At 36.9% G+C, this 18,368-nt stretch overlaps 1 protein-coding gene across 2 annotated transcripts in view; it reads right to left on the bottom strand.

The window, feature by feature from the left end:
* Positions 1–18,368, bottom strand: part of SNX7 (sorting nexin 7) — a 125,534-nt gene that overhangs the window by 7,506 nt on the left and 99,660 nt on the right. Inside the window, exon 8 of one of the 2 annotated variants that reach the window (XM_043964145.1) lies at positions 17,409–17,561. The exons of the other annotated variant lie outside the window; for it this stretch is intronic. Within the exon in view, the coding sequence (XP_043820080.1) occupies positions 17,409–17,561 (153 nt within the window). The remainder of the gene's footprint in view (positions 1–17,408; positions 17,562–18,368) is intronic. 2 annotated transcript variants of the gene reach the window in all.

Raw genomic sequence — 18,368 nt, 5'->3', positions numbered from 1 at the left:
ATGCAAAAGCAGGGCTCTGTAGCTCAGGCTCTCATTTTTTTCTGAATTTGAAATATGAACAGTCAGTGATTTATTTCAAGTAGAGTCTAGAGTCACAAAGTATGAAAAGTCAACACAACCAGCAAGCTCAATTTCTCTCTTTTACATTTAATGTATGCTTGTTCACTAATATTTTTGTATCAAGCCTATAGTGAATAATGGCATCTTCTTTTTAAATCACACAGTCCTGGATCAACAAAACCATAAGTTTGGTGACATTTTTTTTTTGGTGTGTGTGTGGGGGGAGTGGGCAATGAGGGTTAAGTGACTTGCCCAGGGTCACACAGCTAGTAAGAAGTGTCGAGTGTCTGAGGCCACATTTGTACTCAGGTCCTCCTGAATCCAGGGCCAGTGCTTTATCCACTGTGCCACCTAACTGCCCCCAAGAAAACCTTATGTTTGACAAAATTAAAATAATAAATGACAAGATTTAACATCCTTATATAAGTTCAGTCGAGACACTTTGGGTATTAATCTTGATATTATCATGTTGGAAAATCATCCCTTTGGCACTATACAGTAAATGCAAAAACAAAAATTAACTAAAAAACCAAAAACTGTTCTATCCAATCCCTAGGGGGCGGGGGGAGATAAGGTGTGGAAAATAATCACAAATTCAAGCTAACAAACATTAAATTCATAAATCACAAAACAGCTAGCTTCCTTCTCAATTCTCTTACCCTTCCTAAGATACTAAATTTAAAGATGGAAGTAAACGTGGAAGTCATTTCAGTTCATTTTGTTCATTTTATAGATGAAAAACTGAGTCACAAAAGGGTTAAGTGACTTGCTCAAGCCCATAAGTATAGAGGACCTGGCTTGTACCAGGCTATCTAACTGTCCATTGAGGGCAAAAACCTGAGACATTTTGAAGGACAATACTAGGATACTTCTAGGTGTTTGTGATCTCATGCATATGGGTACTCTCTCTATTAGTGTGGATTGGATAGAATAGGAAGAGGCCTGGATTTGAATTTAAGGGGTGTAGATTAATAATATGACTTTCCTATTTTACCATTTGCTTTCTCTGGTCCTCATTCATAAAAAGAAAGGACTGGGTTAGATGACCTCTTAGGTACCTTTCAGTTCTAAATCTATGACCACTATGATTCTCCTCCTATGAGATTCTTGTCTGTGTCCATACATAAATCCTCCACAGAAGTTCTTTTCAATGCATCAGACAGAGTCCATCCTCTGGGTCTGTTAATATTTGAGGGGATACCAGTGCATTGCTTAGGGCAATAAATTAAATAAAAAGGGCTCTTGAGATTAAGGGGCTGAATAAGGGAATCGAGAGAAATGGGGTAAAAGGAAAAGCAAAAGATATTTTGGATGTAAAAGCCTAAAAACATGGAAAGCTTGCTTAGAAAATGACATTTTGACTTCAAAATTAAGTTGATAATTTAAAAAGTAAGCTATTATTACTTCGGCATAAGTGCCGAAGCATTGCAGGTAAGAAGAAAGTACTGTATAAGTTCTAGAAATACTTTTTGTGACAGGGCAGTGACGATCCTTCAACATATATTTACTGATAAAGTGATGCCAAGAGAGGAAGAAGGATGGTAGAGTTGGTTGGTTGGTTGTCCTTCATTCTTGAAGAGGACCAAAATAACAACATCAGTATATTAGAGTCAAGTTGCAGTGTGTCCAACTGTGGCTGGTCAGACCAATACAAGCTTGGAATGCTCTACCACAAGTTGGACACAAATAATCCATGTGAACATTTAGTGTGAACATTTGGTGCACCTTGTGTTTCCTTTGAGGTACTTCAATTCTACTTTGTTCATAGAGCACAGCACCTTCTCTGATGGGGGCATGACATGCTGGATGACCCTCTACCAGTGTCTCCCATGTCATGTAATCAATTCCAAAATTATTTCTTTTCTTTCTTTGGGGGTGGGGGGGTGAGGCAATGAGGGTTAAGTGACTTGCCCAGGGTCACACAGCTAGTAAGTGTCAAGTGTCTGAGGCTGGATTTGAACTAAGGTCCTCCTGACCCCAGGGCTCATGCTCTATCCACTGTGTCACCTAGCTGCCCCCCAATTCCAAAATTCTTAAGAGAGTCCTTGAGACTGGTCTTATATCACTTTTTCTGACCACCATGTGAGCACTTGTCTTCTGTTAGTACTCCATAAAATAGTCTTTTAGGGAAGTATATGTTTGCACTCCTGAGTTTCACTTTCTGCAGTACAGTTTGAATGCCTGGCAGTTTAATTCGAGAGAGGACCTCAGTGTCTACTCTTATTTCTGCTATTAATAACTGTGGGCATGTCACATGGTACTTAAAATTCTCCGTTCGCACTCAGTGCCCATATTCATTCTGAAGCCAACCATGGTTGTTTTTATCTTTGTAACATCTCTCCTATATACCCCCTTCTCTTCACAGACAGAGGGACCACCCTGGTCCATGTCCTCATCACCTTTCTCTAGTGTTTAAAGGCCTTCATAACCTGGTCCCTTCTAACCTTTGGAATTTTTTTATTCTTTCCTCCTATCAAGTGTACTCTACACTCCAGATACATTAGCCTTTGTGCTGTTCCTCGCACAGAACCCTCTTTCTCCTCTTCGCCTTTGCACCGGCTGTCCTCCATGCCTGGATTGCTTTCCTTCCTCATCTCTGTCCCCTGGATTTCCTGGCTTTCTTCAAACTCAGTTCAAATCCTACCTTCTGCAGGTCTCCCCCATCTTGCTTTTAGATTCTTCCCTCTGTGATTACTTCCTATTTATGATCTATACATCTTGCATGTTTACAGTAACTTGTAGGCTGTCACCTTCATTAGAATGTGAGTACCTTGAGACCAGAAACCATATTTTTGCCTTTCTTTGTATTCTCAGTACTTAGCATAGTGCCTGGCACATAGTAAGCACTTAAATAAATGCTTCTTAATTGATTAATAATCTTTCTGAGCTTCAGTTTCCTTTACAGAAAAAATGACATGAATACTAGATGATATTTAAATCCCTTTACAAGTTTAAATCTTATGATTAGTTATAATTATGACAAAATTAGTGTCTAGGTTGGCAGGGGAGTTATACTGTTATACTATTTTCACCCTGATTAGGGGATGCAAGGGAAATGAGGAACTCTGGCATCAATTCTAGTTAACTCTGGCTTTCCACCTTGGTTGGTAGATTAAAAATTTGTATGGAGAAGCATAAAAAATACTAATTTCTAGAGTCTTCCTGCTGTACTAAGTGCCAAATGGCACAGATTTTGCCATAAATTTTCTTATTTTAAAAAACTAAGCAGGTCAGCGCTACACAATAAACACTGGAAAATTATAAACATCCTAGAAAAGGCATACTGGAGAAGCTCTAAATGAATGGTTTTCAATGGAGACATGGTACGTGCATTAAAGAGGGAAGGGGGGAGGGCCAATTCTGTCATTAACGAGGCTGGCAACCTAAGAAGCTTGCTTCTGGAAGCCTATTCCCTTTTCTCTACAAAGGGGTTGGGCTAGATGACCTCCAAGCTCCCCCTAAGGCACTATGATTTCTGAGTATTATTTTATTTAACCAGGAGGACAGCAAGCACAGAAACTTGTCAATTGGTTCCCTATGCTTGAAAAATTCTTAAAGGTAGCAAATAACCACAAATCCACATCACTTTACACCCTGAAAGATTCTTAAGGACAACAATCCAGCCATACATTTTCATATTTCCCACAGTGCCTTCCCTGATGAAGGAGTCTAGTGTAATGATTGGAATGACGCCACCTGCTGGAGATGTACTGTAGAAAAGCTCCGCCGTGAGGTGAAGGTCTCTGAGGGCAGGACCATGCGTCTTTTCTTTGGCGGCAGGAAGTGACGTTTGCTTGTGGAAGGAAGAAAGGGGAGCCTGGCGCTCAGACTCTCTCTTTTTCCTGAGGACTCGAGTGGAGAAAGGAGCTAGAAATGCATTCTCCCTTTAATAGATAGATGAATGTAGGCCTTTCTCTCTCTCTCTCTCTCTCTTTTCCAAATTCTTATTCTCCTTAATAAATGCTTAAAAGTCTAACTCTTGCTAAAGCTTATAATTCATTGGCGACCACTTGTTAGAGATTTTAGATAGCATAACGAGAATTTTAGCCCCCTAACACTAGGATTCTGTGAATCACTGGACAATATGAACAAGACTAAACAGAACTATGCCATTACTATATTTGTTATTCATTCCATTTTTAAATGATGTTTTCCTGTCTCAGTTTTTCTTTCCCAATCCACAATTTCTCTTCTGATAACTTACTATGGCATGGTAGTAGTAATGAGTTCTCAGAGAATTCCCAAAAGATTATTTCAGCAGAAAATAAGTTCCAGAAGCTTTTACTAGAATGGCTTAAAGTGTAAGTAGTCTTTAAAATGTTTCAATAAAAAAAGAAATCCTTTCTGTTTCTTTCTCCACAATTTTCCTAAATACCCACCCTGAAGGTTCTCCCTATGGTTCCAAAGTTTCCTTACATGAGTACAACTTCTTACTATAGAAAGCTAACACCTTACCCACCACCACTTTTTAGCTATCTTGTTTCTTTCTTTCTTTTTTTTTTGCAGGGAAATGAAGATTAAGTGACTTGCCCAGGGTCACACAGCTAGTTAAGTGTCAAGTGTCTGAGGCTGGATTTGAACTCAGGTCCTCCTGAATCCAAGGTCACCTGAATCCACTGTGCCACCTAGCTGTCCCTATCTTGTTTCTTTTGAATAAGTTATATGAAACCAGAAGTATGCGTGGTGTGGTTGTAGATTTCTTTCCACCATGTCTCAGAGATATCTATGAGTTCAAATTTGTCTCCTCACACTAGGACTTTCTCTAATATTTCCCCCTTAAACTTTAAGCATTTGTATACAGACATCTGAAGTCATGGGCTTTATGACTAGTTCCTTTCTTGGAGTTTGTGTGAACTTGGGTGTGTTCTATTCCTTAATCTTCCTTCATTCTATATGCTGTTGTTTAGTCAATTTTTCAGTTGTACCCAACTCTTCATGACCCCATTTGAGGTTCTCTTGGTAAAGATACTGGAGTGATTTGCCATTTGCCAAGGAAAGTGTAGGCAAATTACTTTAGAAAACAGTTTTGAGTTCAGAAGGATGATAGGGAAGAATGCCATTCATCTTTTCAAAGAGGTGATGGACTAAAGGGACAGAATGTGACACACATTTTCAGATTTGCCTTATATTCATTTGTTTTCTTTGGTTATATTTACTTGATATTTTATTGGGGAATCAGATATAGGCATTATGAGAGATGGAAAAAAAAGAACATTACTAAAACACAAACAGCAGGAAAAAAAGTTTAGAAAGGACACAAACGGATGGGATAAATTTCTTACTATCATGCTAAATTCAATATACAATAGCTAAATTATACATTAAGTTTATGTACAAATCTTTTTGTCTTCTGCATATTGAGAAGTATATGTTTGTTGATGATTGTTAAATTCATAATAAATAAGATGTTAAAAAGAAAATAGCCATTTATAACTCAGTAATATTTTTTTTAAGTTATGACTGAATTAACTTTAATTCAGAAAAAAAAACTACTATGGAAAAACAACCTCCCTAATACTGCAGAAGTCCAAATTTACACTTCATAATTTTGAAAGATTATATTATATAGACACAATTCCAGAAAGTCATCTGTTGTTTTGTAATTAAAAATACTAACATCACAAAAATAACTTGGAGTAGAATTTGGATCACATTCTTAGTCTAAAAAGTACTACTTTGTCCCACTCTGTCAAGGCTGGATATGAGAAAGGTTTGCACATATAACAATGCCAGTACACTTAGAAGAATGATTACATCAGAGTACAATCCTCAAAATGTCTTATTGGCTCTAGACGCCACCTTGTGGTCACTATCTACAATTTTGCATCTATGAAGCAAATTAGGAGGCACTCGTTAAATTGGGAAGTACCATCCATAGCTGACACTTATAATATTCTGTCATTTAAAATAAATTTTTGTACATGATCTGAAAAATTGCAAAGGTATGTTTCCATTTTGGTGGCAACTGTATATAATCTTAGGCTATTTTCTTTTCTTTTTACAAAGTCAATTAAGCTTAGGGATTATTTTACAATTACTGTGATATAGTCACAGAAGAAGCAGTAGTAATCTTATATTTTTAGTGCATACAATTTTTCAAAGTACTTTCATATATTATCACATTTTATCCTTCAGTACTTCAAAAGATTAGTGTTTTCATTTCAATTTTTTAAAAGCCATCCTGATAGAAATGCTAGTTTTCCACCATGCTTAATTCAGACATAAATTACTAGTATATTCTTATTACAAATGTAAACAAAATTTGCAGTTAGCTAGAAAAATAGATCACAATTTCTCCTTAAAGAGTTGGTTTTATTATGTGCCCCAGGACAAACATTTCAGGAAAGATCTAAGATGTTGGGGGTCAAGAGAATTGAAGGGATCCATACTTTTCCATATATCACAAAATAAATATTAAGAACCAGCATGGAATTGTAAAGCATGTATAAACAAAAGTTGAGAACTATCTTTACATGTAATGGAAAAAATAAAATATCTCATTAAAAAATAAAAAAAAATGAATAAAGATTTCTCTCCATATGTACTATCAATTTTATATTGACTTTGAAGGAGAGTGACCATAGCAAAGAATTCAAGTCTTACTGTGCTTTAAATTACATCATTATAAAGTAAATTCTGTCCAGTAAAAAAAAAAAAAAAAAAAAAAAGAACCAGCATGGAGAAGAAAAAAGAATACAGATAAAAATAGAAACCAACGAAATTAAAAAATAAAGAGAGTATGAATAGTTTGTCTTTAAAAAAATAATGGAATGCAAATAAGCAGCTAAAATAAGAGATGGGAAAACTATTACCAAAAAAAGATGTCCTTAAAAGAAAGCATTAAGTAGGAATTGGCAGTGTTAAGAATCACATGACCAAACGAAAGTCCTTAAAATAGAAATTTTTACAAATCAGAAAGGAAATTGAGAATCAAAAGATGTGAGGGGAGATATGAGCAGAATAAGTGACAAAAAATGACTAATAAAATATTTGATGGCAGGTCTTAGCTATGTCATCTTTCAGGGCTTATGATTAACATAAGCAAAACAACAACAACAACAAAAAACCACTGAGAACTTATTCAACAGCAATAGTATATCATGAATATTTTCCTTAAAAAAGAGAGGTAAAAGGCACTAGACATGGCAAGTAGAACACAAGTTAAACTAAATTCAGATATACTAGAAATCACTGGTTACTGGTGGAGGACTCATTTCAGAATCTGATGATGGAATTTCAAAGAGGGAAGATACTAGAAGAATGGGAAAAAACATGAGTGTTGTCATTATAAAAAGGCATTTGAAAAGAGATTGATAACTGCAATATATCTAATTTCTCTCTATAATATCTTTTACTGTAAAGGATCTACACATAGACAAGGGTATACTTGATGAAAATATGAAAAAAATAGTTTGATGTTTGTTTTTCAGTCATTTTCAGTTTTGTCTAACTCTTAATAACCCTGCTTGGGGTTTTCTTGGCAAAGATACTGGAGTGATTTGCCATTCCTTCTCCAGCTTATTTTACAAATGAGGAAACTGAGGCAAATAGGGTTAAATGACTTGCTCAGGGTCACAAAGCTAGTAAGTGTCTGAAGCTATATTTGAACTCATGATGAATCTTCCTGAATCTAAGCCCAGTGGTCTATCTACTGTGCCACCTAGCTGCCCTTCATAAACATTTTTTTTTTAAGTTAGATCTTCAGTTACATAATGGACTGAAAGTTATAGAGAACATAATTTTTTTTTTTGCGGGGCAGTTGGGGTTAAGTGACTTGCCCAGGGTCACACAGCTAGTAAGTGTTAAGTGTCTGAGGCCAGATCTGAACTCAGGTACTCCTGAATCCATGGCCGGTGCTCTATCTACTGTGCCATCTAGCTGCCCCGAGAACATAATATTTTAATAGATTTATTGTTTATTGATTATAAAAAGCTCTAATCCTAAAAAGTGTGTCCATGAATCTCAGCTTAAGTTCACATAAGGTTTTTTTGTATGTATAATGTGAAATATCTTTGTTGAGTGATTCTCTGATTATTAATTTTAGATGTGGTATTAAGCAGGGGGATACATGCTTACCAAAGAGTATTAGCCATTCTCACAAAGGATTTCCTGAATAGAATTCTAAAAGAAGAGGGAATCCCTGTAGATAGCAGGGGATTTGAAGGAAGAAGAGAGGCTCCAGATGCTCCTATATATGGATTACATCAAGTGCCAAAACATTACAAGGCCTTCATTATAAGATCCAGATCCACCCCAAAGAGAACAGCTTAAAAAGACACAAAAGAAAAAGAATTAATGAAGAATGTCAATTATCAAGATTATTGGGGGGCAGCTAGGTGCCGCAGTGGATAAAGCACCAGCCCTGGATTCAGGAGTTCCTGAGTTCAAATCCGGCCTCCGACACTTGACACTTACTAGTGGTGTGACCTTGGGCAAGTCACTTAACCCCCATTGCCCCGCAAAAAAAAAAAAAAAATCAAGGTTATTCCATGTAGTTGGTTGGCAGTGAATTATTTTATCAGTACAAATATCTTAGAGAGGCACTGTAGATATATGATGAGTTTGGTTCAGAAATAAATAAGACTAGACTCAGCAAGACAGCATTTGAGAAACTGGACATTTTCAATGATCCTGAACTGTTCACAGACACATAAAGCCATCTTTTTTTTAATTTAATTTTTTTTTTGGTGGGTCAATGAGGGTTAAGTGACTTGCCCAGGGTCACACAGCTAGTAAGTATCAGGTGTCTGAGGCTGGATTTGAACTCAGGTTCTCCTGAATCCAGGGCCAGTGCTTTAGCCACTGTGCCACCTAACTGCCCCCATAAAGCCATCTTTTAAAAGAGCATTTGGCTAGGGAAGCTATATGGCTAAAAAAAACATATCCCCAAAGAATCAAATAACAAGGGAGAAAGTCATGATGGGTGTAAATAGGTTGTAGTACATTAGCAATGAAGGATAATGCAAAAATACAACTCTCTCTCTCTCTCTCTCTCTCTCTCTCTCTCTCTCTCACACACACACACACACACACACACACACACACACACACACAAAAACACAAACATAAACACACATAAACACACACACACCAGAAATATAGGTATGTAGGGGAAAGAGTATGCACATGGATGAATTCACAGATACACAGAATACAAAATATTTAATACTTCAAAATACTTCTGATAATATCAGGGTCATTACTTTTCATTGAAACCCCCCAAAATCAGCAATAACAACTAATCATCTAGTGACCAACCATCTAGTGATAAGGCTGTACAAAGTCACTTGGGCTGGTACTCTTTCACCTTACATGATATTCAAAAAAGCAGAGATGTAATCATGATTACAAAAAAGTCAACAGTAAAAATAGACATGGCTAAAAGAGAAGAGCAAAGAAACTAGATTTTGCTTAAAGGCAACATACATAATTAAATAATATCTGTGCACCAAATGGCATTACTTAAAGTAAAAGCCACTTGAATTACAGGGAGAAATAGGCACAAAACTATTTCAGTTGACTACTGCAATGTGTCTTTTTCTTACTAAGACAAATCTAATCTAACGATAAACAGGAAAGAAGTTAAGAAATTGAATAGAAATTTAGGAAAAATAAATATGATAAGACTTCTGGTGACTGCTACGGCATCACATTTTAAATCTGAGAGATCTTTAGGTTTCAAGATTGTTTGGGATTTTAAAAAAATGTTCTTGTAAACAACATATTTTTGCATTCTACTTTTTAACCCACTCTGTTACCTCTGTTTTATGTAGAGTATGTCCATTCACATTCATAGATATGATTATAAATTGTACTTCTCCCATTGTCCTTTTCTTTTATAATTTCACCCTCCTTTCTACTGACAACTTTACAAAGAAAAAGGGTTGGTAAAGAAAGGCTAGGATCAACATCAATAAGCTATAATTGAAGTAGTCTAATCCATTCCTTTGTCCCTCCTCTCTTTATCTAGCCTAGACCCCAATCATTGATTCTTATACTTTTTTTTTTTTTTTTGCAGGGCAAAGAGGGTTAAGTGACTTGCCCAGGGTCACACAGCTAGTAAGTGTCAAGTGTCTGAGGTCGGATTTGAACTCAGGTGCTCCTGAATCCAGGGCCCGTGCTTTATCTACTGTGCCACCTAGCTGCCCCGATTCTTATACTTTTTACCCCTCTCCTTTTAATATTTCCTTTATCATCTATTTTCTATCCTTTTGATCTATCCCACTCCTGGCTAAAGTTTGAATTGTGACTATACTCCTCTTAAATCCTCTTCTTTCTTTCCCTGTCTCTATTGAAATTAATTAATTTCGATACTATACTCTGTGTGTGTGTGTGTGTGTGTGTGTGTGTGTGTGTGTGTGTGTGTATTCAACCGTCTTTTGCCTGATTCAGAGAAGAGTAACGTTTATGAGATGGTCACTTTCAAACTCCCCCAACTTTTCCATATTGGTATATTCTTCTTCTGGCATACTCTGATTATAAGAACTCTCAAGGTCCTTGCTAGTCTTTCTCATTTCTTCCCACTTGTGTTCCATCTTCTTTTAAACAAAAAAGAACAAAATCACCACCACTCTCTCTAATCTTGTGTTATTTTCCTTTATTCTTTCTATGACCCTTGAAGATGCTGAGCCTATGAAGTGACATAACTTTTCTCAACCTAATAGAATATATATACTCCATTTAACCCCCTTCTAATCACTTGAATAAGTTTACCCCTTGGTCTTTTTTGTCTCCAGTGCTGAATTTGAAAGATTCTACTTAATCTTTTTTTTTAAATTATAAAACCTTGAAAATCCTTGATGCTATTAAATATCCCTCCTCAAACCCATAAATTATACTCATTTTTGCAGAATAATTTATTCAAAGCCTTTTTTTCTTGTGCTTTTGGAATATTATATTCCAAGATTTCTTCTCCTTTAAAGTATAGTCTTAGGTGATTCTGTCACTTCCAGGTACCTGCATTATTTTTTTTTTCTGGTTCTTTGACTTGGAAGTTTGACGTTTTGGCCACGACATTCCTGGATATTTTAAAGTTAGGATTTGCTTTCAAGAGCTGACAAATAGATTTGTTACATTTTCACCTTGCTCTCTGCTTCTAAAATATCTAAGAACTTTTCTTTCATGGTTTCTTGGATATGGTATCTAGGCTTTTTGTTTGGTCTGATATACATCTATTTTTAAAAGTTAATTGCTTTGATAGCAGATCCCTCAAATGTTCTAATTTTCAGTTTTTTTCCTTTGCTCTAATAGTCCTTGTCATATTGAATTGGAGTTCTATCTGTTCACTTGATTTTGGTTTTTTAGATCTCCTACAACTTGTAGGAGACTTTACACTTCATTCGACCTATTGGAATAGTCCTTTGAAATGAACTCTATAATGTTCATGGCCCTGAAAACTTCATCATCAGGAAACACATTATACTGGGAAATTGCATCAGTCTAGATACTCATACCTCATCATTACCCTCAGTATATCTGATTGGAGGGCAGAGTAAAGTACTCTTCCCAAAACTTCCATTTAAAGAAAGTTCACAGACCCCATTATGATCATGCTCAGTAGTCCCCTTCCCCAATTTTCTGTCTTTCCTTTTTTTTTTTGCCTTTTCCCATTAGAAAGTGAGCTCCTTGGAGCAGCAAGGGGTAGAAGTGAATAGAGCACCAGCACAGGAGTTAGGAGGACCTGAGTTCAAATCTTGCCTCAGACAGTTGCTGTGTGACCCTGGACAAGCCACTTAACCCTGATTATCTCCTCGAAAAAGATAAATAAAGTGAGCTCCTTGAAAGTAGATGCCCTTTCTTTTTGTATTTTTATTCTTAGCACTTATCACAGTGCCTGGCACATGTTGTGCAGGCATTCAATTCCGTCTAATTCTTCATGATCCCATGGGTTTTCTGGGTAAAGATACTAGAGTGGTTTGCCATTTCTTTCTCCAGTGGATTAGGCAAAGGTTAAATGACTTGCCCAGGATCATACAGCTAGTGAATGTCTGAGGCCACATCTGAACTCAGGTCTTCCTGATTCCAGGCCCAGCACTCTATACACTAACCACTTAGCTGACTCTGAGGCAAAAGGAGATTTAAGTGACTTAACCGAAACTATGCTACAATCCTGGTTTCTGATGCTATCTCTCAGTTTCCTGACAGAGTTGCTACTATTGATGCCAATTCTGCTTCCTCCTTTTTCAATCTCCCACTAGGGAGTCTTGCTGCAGTCCTGATAGGCCTCAGCCATATAGAGGAAATCCTTCTGGTCTCAGGATTCCAAGAGGACTCCCCAGTACAAACTGGGCATCTCTTCTGCTAGCTCTTTGTCTTCTGCTATGATTCCAGCAGGAGTACTGGCTTCAGGCCTTTCTTTCTGGGGGCCCTGAGGCTACCCTGGGGATAGCTATGACCCCTGCTGCACCTTCAACCACTGTCCCTCCAGCTTCTGGCCCTGTTTATAGGAGATTCTGCTGTCCTCAGGTCCCTAATTCATGGACTTTGGGTCCTAATTGCCAGAGATCAGTGTGGCTTTTTGCTAACTGGATCATCCCGGCTCAAAATGACTTCAGGTTTCTAACCACCTCTTGTACAGTCTTTGACTGTAAGGAGAAACTCACTGCTGTTTCTCTTTGATCTTGCTGGTCATTGTTTCAGTTGGTGGCCTTTTTCATATTTATTGGGGTACTTATTAGGATACACTTCTCTAACGTCTTTCATGCTACCATCTTGGCTGGAAGTTACCATTTTTTCCAGACACTAGTCCAGGAAACCTTTGACGATATGTGGCAAGGAAATATTACAGATGATGGTATAGAGAAACAAATATTGAATGTATAATCAAAGGACCTGGATATGAATCTTGGTTCTGTTCACTCTGTGAACTTAGAAGGTAATTTTAAAGTGCCAAATGAAGCTCAGCTATTAACATAATTAATAAATATAATGCTCACTTTAGGGAAATCACATGCCCTCAGTGATTTTAAACAATAGAGTCAAGCCTAAGTAGGAGGTGGGAAGGGCAAACTCTTACCCACACTAATTTATGATACGTAATTACTTGGGCACCAAACAGACTGAAAGAATCAATGTGTACAGCTAGGTACAATATCTTCCTAGAGTCCCAGTTCTGCCTGTAATTAGAATCTTATGCAGCTCACGACTCACATCTATAATCTGATTTTCCTCTCTGCCACTTAGATATTAAAATCTGACATTCTAATTAAGCCATGAACATTCTGTTTAGTGTGAGGAAATGCAAGGACAAATGGTTGGGTCCCATTTCATCTCTTGCTTTAACAATAGGAATTTCTTTTTCACCTTATTTACATATAAAAATCAGGTTTCTCAATATGAATTTGATTGAATTACAAAGGAAATGGGAAGACTGGGAAATATTCAACTTCCCTGTCTGGGATATTTTGAACTTAATAGAGAAGAGCAGATTGTCCATGTTGATGCCTTGCAGACTTAACAAAAAAAAAATTAATAAGATTTGATTATTTAAGGGAAATGTCTTTGCAATTATGCCTTCCTAGAGTGATATAACAAACAACTTTAGCACTATCTATGAAGGTAATAACCAATAAATAACTTTAAAATATGAGTTTTGATGGTCTCTGAAGTTGGAGTTAAAAACAAAGAAAAATATTCCTACTAATTTACAACTGCAAAACTCAAGACACCTCATATTTTTATGAAGGTTTAAAGGATCATTGGGGAAGGTAGCTTAAAATTATGTATACAGAAGCTGCTGGAAATAACAAAAGAGCTACATAACATAATATTATTGGATCAATTGTTAAGGAATCTAACAATTCCAAAGAGGGGAAAATAAATGTATATGGATGATAAATGCACATACTCATATAAAGTATGCTCTAATATTCTACACTTCTACTGATAGAAAGCAGATATAACAGGGTTTTTATATGCATTTTATATAATAATATATGCATAAACAATAATAGTCCAACCTTACCTTTGAACATTTTTTTTTCAGGGCAATGAGGGTTAAGTGACTTACCCAGGGTCACATAGCTAGTAAGTGTCAAGTGTCTGAGGTTGGGTTTGAACTCAGGTCCTCCTGAGTCCAGGCCAGTGCTTTATCCACTCTGCCACCTAGCTGCCCCTGAATAATTATTTTTTTAACGAAGCATTTTCACGCAAATTATCTCATTCCATTTTCCCCAAAACACTGTGAAATGGGATAAGTGGGTGGCACTGTCTTCACTTAATGGATGAGGAAAAAAGCCAGTCCACTGACTTGCCCAAAGCTACCACAGCTAAGTGGCAAATCAAGGACTGGAAGGTAGATCTTATTCATTTTCAGTACAAACTCTTTCCATCATGTCAGCTAAATTCAAAAAGAGTCAATGAGTCATAGTGGAAAGAGTCCTCAGCTTGGAGTCTAGAAACCTAGGTTCAAATCCCCCATCCCTAAACCTTTGTAGCTGTGTGACCCTGGGCAAATCACTTAATCTTTATCTTGATGTGTATCCCAGAGCCAGCCACTTCATGGGGGGGAGAGGGGGGAAGGCAATGAGGGTTAAGTGACTTACCCAGGGTCAAACAGCAAGTAAGTATCAAGTGTCTGAGGCTGTATTTGACCTCAGGTCCTCCTGAATCCAGGGCCAGTGCTTTATCCATTTCACCACCTAGCTGCCTACCAGCTACTTCATCTTAATCTTAATTCGCCAGAAGCAGCCCTAGGACTTATCTACTAAGTCACAAGTTTTCCACCTGTATCCAAAGTGCCCCTATCATCTGGAAAATCCCATGATGATCCTTTGCATATTCAAGTAATGATGGTCAACTATTAGCATAAAGGATTGTGATGATACAAATTGTTTATTCGACTCAAATATTTTAAATTATTTTATTGCTAGAGACATTTTAGATATTTATGCTTAAGGATTAAAAAAACCTAATTAAATGAATATTAAGAAAGCATATGTACTATTTAAAAGAGGCAGTATTTTATTTCCAAACATCTTAGAAATGTTGGACATAGCAGAATGTTAAACAACTGCATATTTTGTCAATGAATCATTCCCCTGTTTTCATTAAATTCATATTATGGAATCTATTTTCCTAAATTACTTTTTTTAGAGAACTCCAATTTATATTCAGAACTGGAAAATTATTATATTTAAAACAAAATAAATGGTTGGCTCTACCCTGAATCAAGAAATTGTGTTAATATTCTTTAACTGATGTCATCATTCCTTTTAGTGTCTCTCAACTCCAGAAAAAATATGGCAGTGAAAAAGAGGAACTGGAATGGTTTTCTCCTCAATCCACCTGACAGTTCTTCATTTCCCTCCCACCTGACCTCAGATCTCCAAAATTTAAGGAAGGAGGAAAAAGAAAAAGAGGCACAAACAGGAAGAATGGTTAAAGGCATTACAGAATACTTTTTTTAAGATACCAGGAAAAAAAGAGAATGGCATTTAAAAAACTTTTCTCACCTCCCCTAAAACAAAACCAAAAAATAGGGCTAAACACATTATAATCCTATTTTAATTATTTTCAGCTTTCTGTAGCATATACTTTTTTGGGGGGGGGGCAGGGCAATGAGGGTTAAGTGACTTGCCCAGGGTCACACAGCTAGTCAGTGTCAAGTGTCTGAGGCTGGATTTGAACTCAGGTCCTCCTGAATCCAGAGCTGGTGCTACTGTGCCACCTAGCTGCCCAACACATTATAATTCTATATCCCTTTCCCATTTCCCTTCACCTCAAGCTCTGAAATCTAATTCTTAAATTTCAGCTACTAAAATAATTTCCTCTGTGTGTTTTGGCTACAACTAGTTTCTAATCTGTAAATCAGAGAAAAGTACAGGAGTTCTTAAACTTTTATATATGTAATGGAACCCTTTGGCAATTTGGCAATAACTATAAATCCATTCAAAGAATTATGTTTATGAATGAAAAAAATACATAGGATTACAAAGGAAATAAATTATACTGAAACATAATTATCTCTCTCTATCATCCATCTAATCTAATCTATCTATCTATATATCTAACAATTCATAGACCTCATACCCCATACATGGTATAGAAGAAAGTCAGTCAGTCAATAAACATTTGCTAATTGACTACTATGTAGCAGGTAGAGTGCTAAGTAATGGGGATATAAAGAAAGCTCTTAAGGAGCTGACAGTTCAGGGGGGCCACCGACCTGAGAGTGTGGTTTTATTTCATGTTTTATTTACATCTTTCATTTTTATACCACTATTCCTCCCCTTAAGTTTCCACTCTCCCAAAAATTCTGCCTTAAAACTTCAATAAATAAATAAAATGGAAGTCACCCTACCTGACAAGGTTTCCCATAGTCTGCCTTTATAGTCCCCCATACCTTTCTGTGAGGAGGGAGAAGTGTTTTCTCCAGGGGCTGAGAATGACACCTGGGTTTTAATTCTACCTCTGCTATTAATTAGCTGTGAGACCTTATGTATGTTATGTTTCCTCCATGTACTTCAATTTTCTCTACTTACCATAAAGTTCTCACCAAATCTAAAATTCTGTGACTCTGCCGATAATGATGATGATGGTGATTGATGATAATAGCCAACATTTATATAGTGTTTACTGTGTGCCAAGTATTGTGCTAAGTGCTTTACAATTATTATCTCATTTGATCTTTACAACAACCATGAGCAGAAGGTGCTATTAAATACTTTCCCCTCCTCCCCCCATTTCACAGCTGAAGAAAATAAGGCCAATGCCATTTTTTTTGAGTGAGGCAATTGGGGTTAAGTGACTTGCCCAGGGTCACACAGCTAGTAAGTGTTAAGTGTCTGAGGCCGGATTTGAACTCAGGTTCTCCTGACTCCAGGGCTGGTGCTCTATCCACTCCACCACCTAGCTGCCCCCTCGCCAATGCCATTTTACAGGTAAAGAAACTGAAGCAGAGGTTAAATGACTTGCCCACCTAATAAGTGTCTGAGGCTGGATTTGAACTCTGATCTTCTTGACTCTAGACCCAGCACTCTATCCACTGCACCATCTAGATGTACAGGTCTATATGATAGGGAACAAGACAGTTTAAATTCTGGCTCTATCATTTACCTATCTGTCACTTCACTTCTCTGGGGCTCAATTTCCTTATAGTAAAACAAAGGAGTAGCATTAGATAGCCCCAAAGGTTCCTTTTAGCTTAAACATGCAACAATTCTCTAATTGTGCCCTGACACTCAAGCTGAATTTAAAGTACAAACCAATTCACGGTTATTTCTATGCTTCATAAGCTACTTTTTGAGAATGTGTGAATTTTAGAATGGTGAAGGACCTTAAGGATCAGGGGGTGACACAGAATACTGCTGATATGTGAGGAAAGTGAGGTAAGCATTCATGACAATTACCTGTTCGTAGTAGCTGATATTTTTCTCAGCCATATCTGTAAATGCCAACTTGATATCATTTTGCATGTTTTGTTTCCATCTCCCCCAGTCAGATTTCAGAGCATTATTAGCACATTCCACCTTATCTTCTAGTTTTCCAATCTCTTCTGTAAGCTGAACAGTTTCAAAGATTAAAAAAAAAATTATGCTTTTTAAAAGATATTTTATGGTTTTTTAACCTTCAATAATATTTTGTTTTCCCCCAGTTACATGTAAAGACAATTTTAAATTCTTTAAAAAAAAAAAGATTTTCAAATGTTCTCTTTCCCTCCCTCACCACCCCCCCAAATGTAAGCAATTTGATATAGGTTATACATGTTCAATTATGCAAAACATATCATTAGAGAATTCCTGCAATTGGCGATTTCTTCTTTTCTTGGTCGAATATGAAATGAATACTGTTTAGGAATAAAATGTTAAGAGATCACACCAACCTCACTCAGGGCTTTATACTGTGGGGTAGAACTGAGTAATGGAAAGAACTGGGTTATGAGGCAGGAGCACTGAGATAATTCTACTCTTTGTGGTTTGATCAACTATTAACCCATTACATTGTGGCCAAATCCTATTCTAATTAAAACAAAAAAACAAACAAACAAAACCATTTCCCATATCCTTGAACTTTTCAAACAATACTACATTCACTTCCTAGGTTTAAATGAAATACAAAACATGTCTTCATCTTCGCCCTGGATATTTTCTGCCTTGTTTCTGCTACTATTCCCCAAGAGACCATGTCTGAGAGGAGCAAGCCCAGCTAAACCATTCAGCTTCAAACTCCCAGGGACCATGTGTGTGGCTGACCATAGCATTTCCCCTCCCTTTTCCCTCCATTCCCCTTCAGCCCTTGTTCTCAGAACTGTAATCATTTCAACATAATCAAAGTCTCTAGAAAGAGCCTTTGGCATTTCAACGGACTGC

This window comes from Dromiciops gliroides, chromosome 4, assembly GCF_019393635.1.
Source record: "Dromiciops gliroides isolate mDroGli1 chromosome 4, mDroGli1.pri, whole genome shotgun sequence".
In the NCBI taxonomy this organism is placed as follows: Eukaryota; Metazoa; Chordata; class Mammalia; order Microbiotheria; family Microbiotheriidae; genus Dromiciops; species Dromiciops gliroides.
Note: the sequence above shows the minus strand (reverse complement) of the source record. Positions and strands in the feature narration are given on the sequence as shown.